General features: G+C 38.9%; 1 protein-coding gene across 4 annotated transcripts in view; it reads right to left on the reverse strand.

Moving 5' to 3' along the window:
* The window catches only part of CEP162 (centrosomal protein 162), a 43,018-nt gene extending 26,962 nt beyond the window's left edge, over positions 1-16,056 (reverse strand). For 2 of the 4 annotated variants that reach the window (XM_063150596.1, XM_063150595.1), the window contains exons 1-7: positions 15,933-16,056; positions 15,220-15,396; positions 14,286-14,389; positions 9,537-9,675; positions 2,008-2,160; positions 1,567-1,753; positions 567-619 (exon numbers count right to left, since the gene is read on the reverse strand). In XM_063150596.1, coding sequence (XP_063006666.1) covers positions 567-619; positions 1,567-1,753; positions 2,008-2,160; positions 9,537-9,675; positions 14,286-14,345 — 592 coding nt within the window. In that variant the 5' untranslated portion in view covers positions 14,346-14,389; positions 15,220-15,396; positions 15,933-16,056. Of the gene's footprint in view, positions 1-566; positions 620-1,566; positions 1,754-2,007; positions 2,161-4,819; positions 4,990-9,536; positions 9,676-14,285; positions 14,390-15,219; positions 15,397-15,932 lie in introns of those variants that run through there. The other 2 variants (XM_063150598.1, XM_063150597.1) reach the window with 2 other exon arrangements.
* Between the last annotated feature and the right edge of the window lie 2,576 nt (positions 16,057-18,632).

Raw genomic sequence — 18,632 nt, forward strand, 5'->3', positions numbered from 1 at the left:
ATGTGTTCTTTATGTGTTTATGGTTTACAAATACATCCTCCTTATGCTTGGGAAATTCAATCCTGACAACAGGACCTCTCAAAATTTCAGCTGAATATATACATTTGAAAATACAATCCATTAAATTGCATGAATACACACTATCATATGACAGCAATGAAGCATAAAATAAAGAGACATGACAAGTGAAAGACAAATAAGCAAGAAATGTAGCATGAAAATTTTGTGGGGAAATCAGGTAAGAGTAATACTGCAGATTACAGAGATTAAATTCAGGTATGAGAAGATGGCACAAAATACAGATGACAAGACACTGGAGTAAATCAAATTTCAACATCAGAGGGTTTTTTTTCATTCATGAATGATGCAGGATTTTTACTACTTTTTTTCCCTTTTTTTGTCTTATGGCTTACAATGGATTAAAAATCCACTTCAGAAAAGAAAAGCACAGAAGCAAAAGTAAACACCTTAATCCCTCTGTATGAATAACAGCTGCACAGTCATAATGCAACAGCAGCCTAAAAGGCTGATGTAAGAACTACAGGTGAAATAAAATATTGTATTACCAGATTTCTCTTCATGTGCAGGTTCTTCTTCTTCTTTTTCAGCATTTTCATTTCTGAGAAATAAAACGAAAATTCTACTCTCTTTTTGGACAGCAAATAAATATACTTCTTTTTCTTGGAACTCTGCACTCTGATATTTCTTACAATTATTAATAAAAGAAAAAATTGTAATTTGTCCAACAAACCAAATCAAAGGTAAGAAAAGTTGTAAAAGTGTCAGAAATTATTAAAATAAAGTATTTCACAGCTAAAATTCTCAATCTAACTCTTAAAAACACTCCCTTTCTGCATTCTTTTCAACATTTACATTAACTTCTCAAAAAATATTTTTACCATCAAGGTTTGCTTCCTATTCTGACCCGGTCATTTTGGATTAACAAAATCATTTTAAAAATCACCCACCTCTCCTTTCTTTCCCTTTTTCCCATAAAACAGAAGTTTTGCCCTTATCTAAAGCTCTCCAGAATTCTGTTTCTCTAACCATTTCATATCAGAAGTTGCCTCTGAACTCAGCATTTTCACCAAGAGCAGCCTGAACTTCCCCTTCATCCATTTCTCTTACAGATGTTGGAACTTATTTTCACATAACTGATTATAAATGGGTTGCCCTAGTCTATGAAGATTAGGTATCTTTCCTCTAGATTCATTTGTAATATCACATCTGAAGTGACACAGAATGTTTCCTGATCTATTTTCTTGTTATTAACAGTTGTTACATCTTTGTTTAGTTACTCTGTACAATTATGAATGTTGAGTTGTTTCTACTGAGTTATGCCCAAGACTGTGGAGCTACATCCACTCATCACTAACTCATGCTCTCACTTTTATTTATTAAGCTCATTTCTTCCCTTGTCTTGAAGAAAAAAAGCAAACCACAATAAACAAAAAAAAAACCTGTCTGAAATTATATACAGGATATCATCCAACAAAGTCTCAGTGGCCATACCCACCCACATGTGCCCACTAATACAGTCCACAACCTTTCTTCCCCCTAAATTACCGTACAAATGGTGCAAGTATGACAGAATCATTGGAATCCAGCTCTTTATTTAATCTTGAATAATCAATAGTAGAGGAAGCTTCTCGTTCAAGCTTGGCAAAGAAGATCTCTTTTTCTTCTTGTTCTTCCAAGGTATCCAATCCAACTCCTACAATACTTTGATTAGGCCCAGAAGCTAAAACTGAATCTGAATTTCAAAAAAGAAAATAAATTGTGTCTGTGCTGTATGTGCACACAGAATAGCCAAAAATAGTTAACAACAGCTACAGACAGACTTATAAAGTACTAATGGTATCAAATCACTACAAACTAGTACTAGGAGACTTCAGTTCATGACACAGCTGACAGAAGCGAAGAATCCCATCTTGAAATGAATTAAGGTAAAAAATTTAATAGTAACTTATTTAGATTTAGTTAACTTGATGGGCTCTCAGTTCTCACCATTTGTTTCCAGGCTGTCTCTACTCAGAGATACAGCATCTCCATTACTTTTCTCAAGCTGCATCTTTTCCACATCCATGTTTTCATGGCCTTCTCCCACAGGCTGTGAAGTGTTCTGCACCTTGAGAAAGTTTCCATTGGCTTCAAGCATTCCTAGGAACAAAGTTGCAATATTCTTGACTACCATCTAAAAGTTACTTGCATGACACATCATTTTTCTAGTCTCCTGCCAGAACCACCAGTTTTAATCTCGCATTGCAGCTGCAAAGATGTGCAGTCTCACAAGTCGCATTCACCTAATTTCCACTGATTCTACATGCAAATCTCGTTTAATTAATTAAGCTATTAAAAACATTATCTTTCTATCCTTCATATTTGCACACACACCTAAGGTTCAGCATGAGTCAAATGCACCTGAGTTACTGTCACATTACTCATGAAAGACAATCTCACACACAGACCCTATACAGAAATTGATATTTCTTTCTTAAAACCCAGCCCATTTCATTTGATTTACTACCTCAGATCACCATAGATTTTTTTAAACTTGCTAAGCCATTGGCTTGGCAGCTACATTTCATTTGCTGCTTAAAGGCTGTAAGGAAAAAAAACAGTAATCAAAGTCTCTTAAAAGTCACTGATGAACACCCAGTTATGCCATTCTACACATTTATGCAACTACAATTTGTAGCTGCTCTCTCCTAATTGCAATTTCACTGTTGTGAGGGTTCAACATCACCTTAACAACTTTTTGCTGGCTCTCAGGCAGAACACTGCCATATCTACTTCCTCACGGAAGACTAAAAACCAGATATCGCAGGACACTCCTAGTTCAAAAACTCCCTTCTGCCTGCAAAACACACACGTTTATACTCAGATTCTGGATAAGTTCTCATTGGAGGAGGGACAGGAGAAAAGCTGCTCATGCATTTTATCAAATGACACATGAAATTATTTAGCAGTTCTCACAGAAGGGAACAGAAACTAAGTCTGTTTTTTCCAACATGAATCCTCAGTTGGTAACACTCAGAATTTTTCATCCTGGCCACATGATGCTGAGATGTAGCTGTGTCCTTGTACTGAGCACAGCAGAAGGGGTGAAGACACTGACGACAGCTCATTTCCTGCTGCAGGAGACAGGAGATCCATACATCAATTACACAAAATCAGTCTTCCATGTGCTGACCAAGTGCTTCAGCTCTGAGATCTTCCTCTGTCCCCTACACAAGCCCATACAAGTCCCATTTAAAAACGCCATACTTGCCTATATCATGACAATGGACAATCCCTTCCCTTTGGTACTAAAAATACACTTAGGGTGAGGGAAGGTGGGAAAGTAGGAGCTTCAACACCTTTTCCCTCCCTACTGGGCAGCCCTCAGCATATTCATTCTGATGGTAAGAGCCTCCTTTTTAAAAAAACAGAATAGGTTTATTTTCTGGATTTTAATGATAAAGTCCCCTTGCATGTCTTTTTGGGAGGCTAAGCGCAGAAGATTCCACACCTTGGAAATCCACATCCCTGTATCTAACCTCAGCTCTGTCCTCAATAGAGTTCTTACTGACTTGCCCTGCACGCAACAAACAATGTCAGAGACACTGTCTAAAAGGCAAGCTCCACATGCACAAAGGCTAATGCCAATATAAATACATATTGCTACATTGAAAAGCAGAAAATGGAAAGCTCAAAGTGCTGAACAGAAGTAAAAAACTACAAATAGCCCATTTCTCAGGTAGCCAAATGCAGTAATTTAACGTAATTTACTCAGATGGCGCTCTATTCTAGTTTCCAAGACAGCAAATAGGCGTCTGTTTGCAGCTGGGTGACAGGTTTTTTGCAGAGCTTTAGATTAGCCAAACCCTCATCAGACCTCCAATCCTGTTTTTGAATGAGAATATATTAGCAGAATATATCAAATGCTTACTGCAACTGACCTCCTATGTAGAGATTTGCAAGAAAGGAGAAGGGATTATACAACAGTAAAAAAACCCAATTAGAATGTTTAATAAAACAAAAGTTTAAAGAAAACATTTTCCTCTGTTTTTTTAATTTAAATCATCTGATATAGAGTGAAATTTCTCAGCAGATGTACATTGATCTTGAAGGCTTCACAGGGTTTATGCAAGCTATCTACTAATTTTAAATATTTTGCTAGTCAGGGTTTGAGTCAAATAAGAGTTTTTTTAAAAAAGCAACTTCCTTAATAATCTGAAAATCTAATACTGTTTCTGCAGCCATTAAACTTGGCAACTTAGCCACTCTCAACACCCACACACACTACTCACTGCTAGTGAAGGCAAAAATATTTGTTTTCTCTCATCCTACACAATCTGAACTCTGGGAAACTTATCAAACCTGGAGAAAATATCAACTCATATTGATTTGAGTCTCTTCATTGTGTTTTTGTGTTTGAACAGTCCCATGGATTTCAGTGAGGTTAGCAAGAGCCATTTGTTTTTGCGGGGTGGGTACCTGTTACTTCTCTTAAAAGCTTCTTAAGTAGTTATCTTGAATGCCAAAGATTTCACTACCTGTATGTTTCTAAGCAACATTTTGTAAGGCTAATGATATATGGCATTCTTTTTTCAAGTACACCCACTTGAAATGAATTAAAATAAGAACCTGAGTTTCACTTTGAATATTTATAATGACCATACTTGCAGAGAAACATTTAAAAACAAAGGACTCAAAGTGATTGTAACAAACATCTACCTCAAAAAAGTAACTTATTTTTTTCCTAATCTGACCAAGACTGTCAGAATTGAGTTATTTTACCTTTTTAATACCATATAAAATACAGTAAATTTGTTACCCTCAGAATTGCATGGACTGTCAGAAGTGAGGGCTCCTTCTTCTTTGTTTAAGTATGAATCTTTCTTGTCCTTGTGAAATTTTTCCAACATTTTGGATTTAGACAAAGCCTTGCTGCGAGATGCACTGGAAGATTTAGAGGGAACTACTTCTAAGTGTACAAAAACATTATAAAATTTAATGCACAGTGGACAGGGAATAAAGAGAAGAACAAGATGTGAGACTTCAAAGTGACATTTCTGAAAAAGTAATACAGTTCAGTTTCTTGTACACTGAATTACTTCTGATTTTCTACCTGTAAGTAAAAACTAAAGTTAATACTTATAACTTCTGGAAATAGAACTACTCTTCTCCAATCCTTTTTTTCTTATTTTTAAAAAGATTCTTGATACAGGTATACTTTGTATTCAATTGCACTGCTCTAGGAGCTCAATAAATGACGTGAAAACAAAGAAAACTAGTAAAACTACTTCAACAGTGAAAGGTTTTTACTATGAGGTTTGAAAGGAAGCATGTAGGTTGGTACAAAGAAAAGTGGGAAAACAGAGGTACATAAGTATAAATTACTACTGTCTTTATCACTGTCAGATATAAGAACTGCATTTGTTTGCTCTAACCCTTGTGGGGACCTGCTCAGCAGCAGAGCAAATTTCATTCATGTTAGCAGAATTAAGTTTTAGATAACAGCACCTATGCTGAAAACTGCTCTCATGATCAAAGTGTTTTCAGCATACCATCTATTATAAATAATGCAAACACCTGATACCTTTTAAAAGAGCAATTTGAAATAAGTACAGAGGTCCTCATATTGCTCATATTTAAAATATTAACCCTGATTTGAGAAATAAATTAATTTTTAGTATTTATCTCCCAGACATAGATGCTTTACACCTATTCTATGCAAATGAGACTTATGAAAACATATACATACATTTTCTAGACTGCACATACACTCCAGAAAACTAGCATAGGAGATGTTCTATAGTCTACAACCTATATCACCAATGTGATCCAAAGACCAAGTGCCAAATATTACATTTTCATGGCTCTCCAAAACATTACTGATCTGCTTGAATTTAACACCAATGCCACGCTTACATCAGGACAAGTTGATTGCTATTGTCTTTTATACAGACAATGTGTATGTGGCAGCTTGGTCAAATGGACAGTTTGCCAAGGATTTTCTACAGGAAACACACTAATAATACAAGGTTGATACTGAATAAATATATCAAAACATATTGAATCAAATACCAGACTGGGAATGGGGACTCTTTTGTTCAGTGTTTTCCACTACTTCGGCATGGCTTTCTGTCAGTTTCTTCTCTTTCCTCGCTTTAACAAATTTTATTTGAAAATCTTGAAAAGACAAACAGCAGGAACAAACATGCAAGCAAGACAGGACAGGAATTCTTAGTATCCAATTTATTTTTATCATTTAAATGACAAAATCAAGTAGAAAGGACATCACCTAGGTCTCCAACCTGTCCAATATGGAAGACAGTGTCTTGAATCATAATTTGCACATTTCAGTTTAAAGCTGAAGAGCAAACAGTTTAAACGTGCCTAGAATAACTCATGGAGTTATTTTAAAATGTACTTTATACTTCTCAGTGAAACAGGCTATTAGTTTAACTCTCTATCTATTTCCTGGCACTTCTGCAACAAGATGCCTTGGGAAAGAAAAAGAACAGACAACAAGTAAGTGTAGAGCACATATTTAATCTTCTTCTCTTTGTCTTTCAAGAAAGTGTGATATAGATAATGAAGTAACACAAAATCAAAACTCAAACTGCAAGCAACTTATCAGCTTGGTGTATTACACAAGCTAATGATCCAGACTTTCTTCAGATAACATTATCTCTAAACAGTCACACCCAAAGACATCAACTTATACATATGGATCATGCATTTGTAATGAATGCACTGCCACACTGTGGGTGAAGGTAAAATTTAAGCATTTATATAAGTTTGATTCATGATGATAAAACAACTTTTAAAACATTAATTCTGTTAGCTGATAGTCTATTGACTATGTCCTATCTGCAACCAACATGAAGGGTCCAGCCTAGAAGGACACAGAAGGGCCTCCAAAAATTTTGAAGCATGCTGACATTACACTTTCCTGAAATTAAATTCCGCTTATTTTCATGTTTGTTAGCATCACAGCAGTGTTATTATTTTCTCCCATAAGAAACTGTTTTGCTGTTTAGGAGATGTTTACATATAACCTTACAAAAAACTACAAGTCTAAATCATCTTCTCAGTCAGCCAGTGCAGTAACTTACATTGCAATGTTGCTGTGCCATCATCCACTTTTAATAGGACAACACACAACATACACATGCTGAGAATATTAGACATGGCAAAATGGTATGTGACAAAGTACTTGGAAGCACACAAGAAAAACAGAGAGATACAGAGAGGAGAACATGAGCAGTTCTGGAAGCCTATCCACACTGAACTCCTTACAGTCACCCAACCTGTCATTTTAAAACACCACAAATATGTCCATATGAAGTAAAATCATAGCCACATAAAACTGCAGAGGAAAACTCAATTTATCCCAAAGGTGGCCAAGCGGTGGTCTCTGCAAATGGCTCTCTTTTGACTCTAGGTTAATTGCCCTACAACTAGACCCTACCTTGCAGAAGGAGATTCATCATAGCATGTATTTTGCAACTGATACCATTTACACGTGTCCAGTGTGACAAATGCATCCCTTTCCTCATGGGATGCCACAACCAGGAGATCCACTTCACGCCATGGAGTTACCACCTTCTTGCTAAGACAGAAAGAAGGCCCTCTAGCAGGAATTAAAGGCCCCTCTGCTTGGCAGTATTAAAGTACTAGGTGGGATTATAGCTTACTGCATATGCTCCATGAGTGTGGTATTCTATGCAGAGCGGTGACAGAGCAGTAAATGAAATAAAATGAATAATCCACCTGGCAAAAACACTGCTCAGGGAAGAATTCTGTGCACAGATCTGGCACACTTGGCGTTCACTCCTATATTCTCAGCTTTGGTATGTCCAACTGCCAAGATGTTGGATCTTGGGACTCAAACTGCATTACACACACATTACTTTCAACTCCCTCCAAAAAAAACCCCAAAAAGCAGTCCCTCATCGACAGTATGAATATGAACAGGCTAGCTTCTTTTGCACGTAAATTGATTCCATACTAGCAAAACCGGGTAGGCTCAGCCTTTGAATGTTTTTCCATTAAATGAGAAGCTTTTCTTAAGAGAGACGTTGAAAAGTTTACCAGGTATTTCACACATCAGTAAATTGTAGGTAAAGTCCTAATAGCTTTACCTCTAGTTAACCTGCACAACTGATAAGATATTCTTAATTTTAAAAACAACAGTGGTAGAAATTGTTTGGATAGAACATCTCAATATAATCACATTGTTTCTTGTGACTCTGTTTTTAATTTTACTTAATCCACACAGGCACTGTTCTCTAAAACTTGTAATCACCCTGCCCTTTAGGAACCTATTTCAGTGTGTTTTCTACCATAAGTATCAAAGTTGGGTTGCCTCAAGCATCTCAGAAAAACCATGGAAACATGCTGAGCTTCTAAAGTAATCAGAATTTTCTTTGAATATGTAGAAAAATGAGGTGATGATAACCTCTTAATTCTCACATTGCCCAGCAAGAACACTCCATCCTTACATTATCTGAAAAGCTGTAAGGAAAACATCATATCTCATAACCACCTGATAAGAATTTTCTCATATCCATGTGAGTTTTACATCAACATCTTAAAAGGCCAAGACAGACAAGAAGTCCAGGTAGCACCTATTAGGATTAAACCTAAATGGCACAACTGCTGACTAGGATTGGACTCCTCACTAAGATGACACTGACAGATAGTCTTAAAATCTGAGACTATCAGCAGTATTTTAACTGTCAGATGAAAAAATGATTTTTGTAACTTTCTGTTAGGGTCCACTTGCAATTAATACGAATCATGAAAATTAAGAAACCACCAATTACTACAAGAAGAAGAGGGCAAACAAACATCCTGTGGAAACTCACTACTATAGGTTTTACTATCCAACAAGAAGATAATGTAGAAATTAAAAAAAAAAAAAATAGAGGTGGAATGCTTGCAAACAATTATGTATTTTCTTCCAGGACTATGTGACCGTGTCAATACTGAGCCAGCAATCATGTCATCACAGCCCATTTTGCCTTGAGCCACAGTTCTTGGCAAGGGAAATGCTGGGAATACTGAAGACATACATCTTGGTGTTGAAAAGTTTTCTTTCTTTGTGCTTTTCCAACCTACTACAAATATTGCAGTTAGCATGTTTATACAAACTGGTCTTTTTCCACTACAGTTTTGAAAACAGAAAGTTACAAAAAGTCAGTATAAAGAACAGGTTGGCTACAAAACACATATACCAATATTTCTGCCAGTTTGTAAGTTATATTTTCTAACTATTTTACTATTTATAATGTGCTTATTTTTTACAAATTTGATTAATTCAAAAGCTACAGAAAAAGCCCCATCAAACAGCTTGCATACAACTTGAATATAAACCATTAAAAAATACAATTCTATTTGACTTTTATGCTTTACAAACTTGCACTGTAACATTCTAAAACACGAGTGGCACCAGCTTAATCTCAAACCAGGCCTAACATGCAGTATGAGAAAGGACTAGCCTGACCCCCTGTGGCCAAAACATTGCAAAACTTTTAATTTACCACCATCATCCGAGTCTTCCTCAGATAACCACCAGGGCATTGAATCCTTTTTCTTTTCTTCTTTTTTCCTGGGCTGTCCCAATTTCTCAAGAATGCTGGACTTTTTCTTTGAATTTCCAAGTGAATCATCTGAAAGAGACTGAATAAATTGCATACAAGATTAAAGAGATGTTTTACATGTTTACATTGTTTCAGCCACTCAATTCTAGACTTCTGAGTCCAGATGCCTCTCATTACTCCCCACTGTTTGCCGTTCTTGTATATGCATGACAAAACTGATTAAGGAACAATAACTATATTCGTATGGAATAATACTGTATATTTTAATAATCCCACTGCCAGAATTTGGATATATTAAAAGTGGATCGCTTCAGAGAAACTAAGTTCAAATGAACAGCAAAATCAGCTCTTTTTCAATTAGTTAAGACGTGTAAGAACCAAAACTCTGACTATATCCCTGAAGATAATGAGGTAGAGCAGAAACAATTTTACCTTATCCTTGCTTTGTATGCCAACATTATTATTAATATTCTAAAAACAAATGTGCACTAGCAACATTCTGGCTGCCAGCAAATCAGACTTCAGAAATTAATTTTATACTTTGTATTCATGGAATATAATAGAAATGCCAGAGCCATTCCTACCCAACTGTGTATTAAACTTTCATATGTGTTAGTCATCCATGCTGATTTTGACTGATGGCTCGAATCAATGGAAAGAAAATCTGAGTATGGACACCATATGAATTTAAGTTACTGATAAGTAACAGGAAGGAAAAGACAACTAACCTCTGCTCCTTTCTTTTAATAAAGCTCTTTATGGCCTACAGCAGGCTCAGAGTCACAATTAGCTATCCACACAGAACAAGGAAATATTCATTAATCGACTGCACTGAATCCTTATGTTCTACATATTCTTTGTGCAGCAAACTGGGGTTAAGGGGAATGGAATACTTTTAATCTAAATTTTTAGCTACAACTGTTAAAACCAATTGTCCTAAAGTGTCTTAGAGAACATGGTGCACAGAGTTAGTAAAAGCCATAAATGGTAAGAAACAAAGAATTCACATATGAAATGCATCACATGGGAAAATTTCAAAAGCTTCGCTTTTGTAATAGTCACAAATAAGAAAATCTGATAGTATAAACCCAGCATTAGAGGCAACAGGATTGTGGATACTTAACATGGAAAACACAAGGGTATGTTTTATTAAAACAAGCCTCTGCAATCTTCTGCCTCCTATTACATTAAAAACACTGCCATAAAAGCCTACTTTTACTATATGACTAAAATTTCAACTTCTTCATTCAAAAATCAAATGCCAATTATATAAAACTATAATTTAAGGAAAAATAATTGTAATAAAATATTCTTTTTAGTATCTCTGATGAAGAACATCTTTAGAGCTTTCAGTTTCACTAGAGAAAACTAAATGTCTGTCATACATCTTAGAAAGAAAGAAGTGCTCAGAGCCTTGCACTTTAAAAAACCCACAATTTTAATAAATTATGAAACTGCTTGACAACAGGATGTATTGCAATTTCTCTCAGTTGGCTCTGTGACATTGAACGAAACAGCTTTAGATTTCTAATAAATATCCCACTAATAACAATTTCCTGACACTAGTCACAACACAAGCACTAGTGCCATTGTCCCCAAAGGTCAGACTGCCTCCTGCTAGCTGGAAGCACTGACAGGTGCTTGATGCAAGCAAACTCTGTTATCACTTGCTGTTTCTTTTACAACTAACAGGATCCTCTGCTGTGCAAGCAGAACTTCAGTGAATGCTCACTCTCCTTAGTGGATTGTAACTAAAGAACCTGCAACTCCCACAGGCTGTGCTCAAATTCTGGAAACTTTCCATGTCCAGCCATCTTGTCAACTGCTGACAGTAAAGGTGCAGCAGCTGGGAGAGAAACGCTGACACAAAAATACTGGTGTATTTTCCCCAACATATCAGTTGTCTCAACAGCAAAACTTCCAGATTTTTTTCCTTTCCTTTGAAAAAAAGGTAAATCAGTCAATCATCAATTAACTTTTTGGACTCGTAATGACTTCTCTGCACCAGTAAGTGGCACCAATTTGTTCTTTCCCCTCCTCCATAAGACAACCTCTCAGCCTTTCAGGAACACAAACACACAAAAAGTGTCAGTTGTTTAATCTCAACATTGATAAAAGCCTAAAGAGGCAGTTTTAAGAACCAGAACATCTACAACGCACATCATCAGCTTACCACCTCCTCTGCATGTGAAAGAACGTAAAAAAGATTGGTAATACAGAATTTGATGTAAACCACTCGGACTTTCATGACCAGCTGTCCTAATTAATCCATGAAACCAGTATTTTTCAATTATATAAGTCTACTCCAAAATATGCTTTTATTATACAATAATATGTTAATCTATTTGATCTTTTAATAAAAAGTTAAAATGCTTCTCTAACGTGGCTTAATGTGCAGTGTTTCTCTTCCAGATACAATTCTACAGATATTCTAATAAGGATGGTATAGCCTTTCCTTTTGAAAGTCTTCCTTCCCAAGTATCCATGAATATCAAGTAGAACAACGGTCAACTGAAAATACTAGAAGCAGACAATAGCTTTTTCACAACATTGCATTGAGTCATCAAAAAAGGGCAATTAATTCAATTAATTGAAGCACTGTGTATTAGAAAGACTTCCTCACAATAGCATATCCCAAGAGAATGTCACAGCAAACACTGAAAACCTGGAGCTAAACCAGTATGGCAGATGATGCTCAAGGGAAATCCAGTTGACAACAGGAGGAAGCACACCAAAACAAGATCCTGATGGTGAGGAGTGGATGGAAAGGAACACAGACAGTGGAGGAGGAAGGATTATGGGAAGAATTATGGATGACAACAGGGTGTCTTGGCAAGGGGCTTGGAATAGGCATGACCAGGCAGAGGGAATAATTAAAGGATTTATCCTACATGCAGTCATTGTTATTACACATTTGTGTTTCCTTCTGTATAATAATAGTCTAGAAAATCCACTGATAGCTTTTAAAGTTCTGTGTATATGCCAAAAGACTTAGTTTAATCCTCCTATTAGACCTGCATCATCCAGCTGTATATACAGCCTTTCTTTTAACTTCATATGTTTTAATCACAAACATACATACATAGACTCACCCCAAACACAGATTCATTAAGAGTTATTTAAAAGGGAAAAATCCTGCTCCGTTTCCTTTTTGAAAGATTTGCTTCAACAATATTAAGTCTGCCCCAAACTACTGAGAAACTGAATTTACTATTCCCCACCTGCTGCGACACTCTCAACACAAACATCACCTACAGACAGGTTTCAAGAAATGGACCACATCAGTTTCTCATCTTTCTAGTATTAAAAGGCCAAACACGTTTTATAAAAAACAAAAGCAAGGAGAAGGACATAGCAGAAGATGCCTGTGTAAAAATAACAGAGGGAAGAGAACATAATTGTTATCTGGGTCTGTATCTAGCTAGCAAAAATCACAGTGCATATTTTTAATAACTGGATTAGCAGTTTGAAAACAATTTTGGATTGAAATTATAAAAAAATTAAGACATGAATTGTTGAAGTTACATTCTCTGGGACATTCCAAATGCCACTTAGAATAATTCAACAGTTATATGAATTTTTTTTTATGAGCATCCTCAATGTGGGCAATAGCTGAGGGGGAAGAAGAGTGTGTCAAATGAGGAATGGAATACTAGAAGCAATCACATGAAGAGTTTTGACAGATGTGCATAACAAATAAAAGAATAAAACTCTTTTCTCTTCACCAGAGCAGCTCCCTCTGTAACAACCATAAGTAAAGAATTTTGAAGGAAATGCAAAGACTAGTTTTCTAATTTTACTAACATTAATAATTTCAGTGAGTTCAAGAGTGCTAACTTAGTTACATCATTAAATTACTTTTCACAAGTCATTAAATTGTAACACAGCCTCTACTTAAAAAAAAAAATTCATGCATACATTACATATAATAGAGACTCCACAAATATTCTCTGCCATCACTAGGTCTGCTTATATACAAAATTAAATTCTAGTGAAGGCCTTATGTAGCAGTATTTATGTTCTAGGGTTACCACACCGTGTTCTGACAGACCAGAGGGCAAGTTCTGAAATAAAAGGTCTATCTGCATTGAAAAAAACATACCTAGTCAGGGCATTTAGATCATGTCTGATTATTCTTAGATTAAGCCACAACCCACAGACTTGCAGGATTTTGCCAGTACTCAAAACCATGAAGCACCATGAGGAATTAAAGGAATCTAATTCAAATTTTCGAATCACTACAACACGCTTCATTTTATACAAGAATTTTTAAATATAATTCAGTGAGAGTAAGCACTGCACAGAAAAATACAGAAATTTTAAACATGTAGCTTGTGTTTGTATACAGGCAGATTTTTTTTACCTCATTTCCAATTATACATCAATTTGAAGCTTCTGGTACTAAGTAGCACCAACAATAAAACTGAAACAAAAATCAAGAACCAAGGGCTCTTTCTGAAGATACAACCAGGCAACGACAAAAATATTTATTTAATTACAAAACTCTTCTCTTGATATCTATACAGCAAAATAGTATGAATTTAGCTTAGCAATTAAGACCCATAGATAAGACAGCTATGTTAATTATGTGATAAAAGGAGAGCTGAATCTTACATTTCATATTCTTCCATACTCAATTTTCCCCATTTTTAATAGAGAATAGGCATGTGACCTTGCTCTCAAACATACCTCTTTCAGAAACTCTTCAAACTGCTCATCTAATTCTTCCTTTGAAAATCGATGAGCCATAATTTGCAGCTGGATTTTACCTTCCAAACAACTGAGTCTAAAAACTAAAATTTAAATTGAAGTTAATTAAATGCATTCTGAAATTGATGTAACCTAATGATTTTCTTGAATAGAGCTATAAGGAAAAAAACCCCAATCCATAACTTGAGAGATGACAAACACCATTCTCCCATCCCTTATAAAACTATTTGCTGAATGAGACAATCAGCACAAATGTACCTAAATCACCCAAATTCCTTACAAGCAAAATACTCATTTCCAAAACACCAGCTTCAGCATTTAAACTTTGAGGGATAAATAAAATCTGATTAACTTCATCATCTTTACATTTTTCTTCAAAACTCAGCTCTCTTAGCAACCCAAGCATTTTGCTAATAATCAAACGAGAATCTAATGCAGTAATATTTTCATTTTAAGGGTTTTTAATTCCTTTCTACGCTTCTTTTCCAACACTGGGAACATCTGGCACTGTTAGTTTTGTTTCATCATCTCTGCTGTGCTTTGGATTTAGTAAACAATAAATACATGCAAATCTTTTTAAGGTTAGGGAATGGCATTTGGTTTGATCTGCCCTGATGGAGAAAGCCAATGACATTTGCACCCCTCTCCTTCCCCTAAGTCTGCATCAACTTCTCAGGTACAAAATATGCCCAACAACCAAAAGGCTGCAAAGCTTTTGTGTATCACACTGCTCAACACATATGGCTGCCTTCAAAACTGCAGATGTATGGCAGCATTAAACTACACTAGCATCTTCCAGCCTGAGAAGTGTGATGTAAACATAAAAGGGCTAAACATTTGCAAAAGTGCTTTTACCATTAAATAAAACTTCTCCCAGTATGGAGCCCACTCAGTACACAGGACTGTTACCTACCTAGTAAATTGATTTTGACAGGCGAGTTGTGACAACTGTTTCCTGCTTTCACTCCTTATCCATCCATAGACCACCCGACACCTTGGCTTTGGCAGTTGAAAAAAAGAAGTTTTATAGCAGACTGGCCAGGCGTTGAATTCAGCACGATATCCTTATGTAAGCATTTGGACAATATCTCTGAAAACATGGTAAGGAGATTAAGAACGTTACCTCTCAGGGCACACATAATCCAGCATCCTTTTGTGCTTTCACATCAAAGCACACTCGATGTTAAACGCAGGATGCTTTAGCAATTTACTAACTGTGCCAGCTACTTCAGCAGGTGGGGAATATTTAATTCTAGCCTTGCCAGAAAAAACAAGTGATTCTCCTGACATTATCTTTACTTTTTCCTACATTACAATGACGGGTTTTTTCTGCCTACCCCCTAATTACATCTTTTATAAAAACTAACAATATGTCACTTAAAGGACAACAAACATGTTTACAATTTCGGTAACAGAAGATCACAGGCAAACATTAACCTTAACAAATATACTTTTCAGCCATATCTTCAGACCTGGCGGCTCACAAATGACTTCGTGCACAAAACAAAGGCGGCACTTGCTGGGATATATGCTACAACAGTGCGCAAAAAGCGGAAGTTTTGAGGAGGTATGGCTAAACCACGGGGACGGAGGGAAGCTTAAACAGCCTAACACATTTCACGTAACCTTTTAATCATGCCAGCCGCGACCTGATCTTCTTCCTCCTCCTCCTCCGGCTCTCCCTGGAGCACACGCGCGGCGGGCGCAGGCCAGGGCTGGGCTCCAAGGCCCGACGGGCGCCCCGGGGAGCAGCGGGAGAGGGAACTGGCCGCGGCTCGGAGCCGAGCGCTGCCCGAGCTCTGGGCTCTGGGCTCTGGGCTCTGGGCCCGTACCTGCACCGCGCCGGGCCCCGCGCAGCCACGGCCGCCCCGCTCGCCGGCGGCGCCGTTACCCGGGAAACCCTCCCGGCCACCGTCCCGCCCGCCAGCAGGGACCGCGCCACGTGATTCCGCCAAATCCACCCGCTTCCCTCGGCTCCGCCCGCTCCGCCGCAGGACACACGGCACCGGGGCGGCCACGCGGGACGGGAGGGGACGGGCCGGGGTGCCATGTCCGCCGCGGAACACGCGAGGGGACGGGGACGGGGACGGGGGCGGGGACGAGCCCGGGCGCCATTGACGGGGGGCACTGGCGGAAGGGGCCGGCCTGCGGAGCGGCGCCCCCTGGCGGGCGGGGGTGGTGTCCCTGAGCGGTCAGGGCGGACGGGGTTGGGTCCGAGCGTTCAGGAACCAGCCTGGGGCTGGGGGCATTTCAGTGTCCGAGCGTTCAGGAACCAGCCTGGGGCTGAGGGCATTTCAATGTCCGAGCGTTCAGGAACCAGCCTGGGCCTGGGGGCATTTCAGTGTCCGAGCGTTCAGGAACCAGCCTGGGGCTGAGAGGTTTCCATGTCCGAGCGCTCAGGAACCAGCCTGGGCCTGGGGGCATTTTGATGTCCGAGCGTTCAGGAACCAGCCTGGGGCTGGGGACATTTCAGTGTCCGAGCGCTCAGGAACCAGCCTGGGCCTGGGGGCATTTCGATGTCCGAGTGCTCAGGAACCAGCCTGGGCCTGGGGGCATTTCAGTGTCCGAGCGCTCAGGAACCAGCCTGGGCCTGGGGGCATTTCAGTGTCCGAGTGCTCAGGAACCAGCCTGGGGCTGGGGGCATTTCGATGTCCGAGCGCTCAGGAACCAGCCTGGGCCAGGGGGCATTTCGATGTCCGAGCGCTCAGGAACCAGCCTGGGCCAGGGGGCATTTCGATGTCCGAGCGTTCAGGAACCAGCCTGGGCCAGGGGGCATTTCGATGTCCGAGCACTCAGGAACCAGCCTGGGCCAGGGGGCATTTCGATGTCCGAGCGTTCAGGAACCAGCCTGGGCCTGGGGGCATTTCGATGTCCGAGCGCTCAGGAACCAGCCTGGGGCTGAGAGGTTTCCATGTCCGAGCGTTCAGGAACCAGCCTGGGATTGGGAGGTTTCCATGTCCGAGCGTTCAGGAACCAGCCTGGGGCTGGGGGCATTTCGATGTCCGAGCACTCAGGAACCAGTCTGGGATTGGGAGGTTTCCCTGTCCGGGTTCAGGAGCCAGCCTGGGATTAGAAGGTTTCCCTGTCCGGGTTCAGGAGCCAGCCTGGCCTCACATCTCACCACCTCAGCGGGCACTGCAGGCCCTCAGCTGCTCCAAGAGCCCGCAGTCACACGGTCGGAGCAGGTTTCCTTCCGCCTCCGCCCCAAGCGCTTCTCCAGAAGTTGGGCAACTGATCTTCAGGAAAGGCAACAAGAAAAGGGTTAAAAGTGTGTTTAATTCCCTAATGCAAGGGTCAAACTCAAAGCATCCCTTCTCCCTTTTTCACAGAAATCCCTTTCTAAAGTTTTTCTAATGTTTTCAGCCTTAGATGTCGGCCGTTGTGCTTTTAATGCATTTTAGCACATCTCTGGAAATGTTTAAAACACGCAGGGAAATTAATGACCCCTGTTTCCCTGACCACTGCCTCTCAAATAACCACAGAACAATTGCAGTCTGTGCTTGCATGTGCTCTCCAGTGAGGGTCTGTCAGTTGTGTTTGTTGTGAGAGTCACGTTGTTTCAGGAATTTTTATGCCAGCATTTAGTAAATGGCAAAATAAAACAAGTTCACTTAAGAATACAAATGGACATTGTTCTCACATGCACACACACACACACACACTCACACGTTTTGATTCTCTATTCAGCAGACTTGGAACGAAAAGATTTTGAAAGGAAGTTTTCTTCAACAAGTGTTGGATCCTCATTGCAAGTGAGAAACCAGTTAAAGTCCTATTACTGCCTCTCATTTCCTGTTAGCTTGAGAGATAAAGACAGCGCTTCCAATATGGCCTTTATGTATCCCAGATTTTTTAATGCTAGCATAAATTATAGTTTAAATTCAAAGAAACAAAGAAATACGGCCTCAGTATTTTTCACACAAGTCTATAGGAATTACTTTGCTAAAGGTGCTGCAGCACTTCTTTCAATCAGGCCTATTGTCTGCAGATGCAGTATTATGTTTCCATTTGCAAAGTATTTTTTTCATCTTTATGTGCAACTTCTGCTGCTGTCTGTGGGAAATGTGGGAGCTGATCAAGGACAGAATGCCCCCATAAACTAATATACTAGAACAATTTGTTACACACGACAGCCCACTGATGGTGAAAACATCAATTTCCAACATTTACTCTTTTCTCTTGTGGCGTGAAAAAGCATGGAGTGAGGCACAAGAATTAAAAAAGAAATATGGAAATTAATTAAAAGAATGTCAGTCATGCTTCATGCCTTGATCCTGCTCAGATTTAAGCCAATGCAAATTTTACTATTAACTTCAAAGTGATAGC

The sequence above is a fragment of the Melospiza melodia genome, chromosome 3, assembly GCF_035770615.1.
Source record: "Melospiza melodia melodia isolate bMelMel2 chromosome 3, bMelMel2.pri, whole genome shotgun sequence".
Classification (NCBI taxonomy): domain Eukaryota; kingdom Metazoa; phylum Chordata; class Aves; order Passeriformes; family Passerellidae; genus Melospiza; species Melospiza melodia.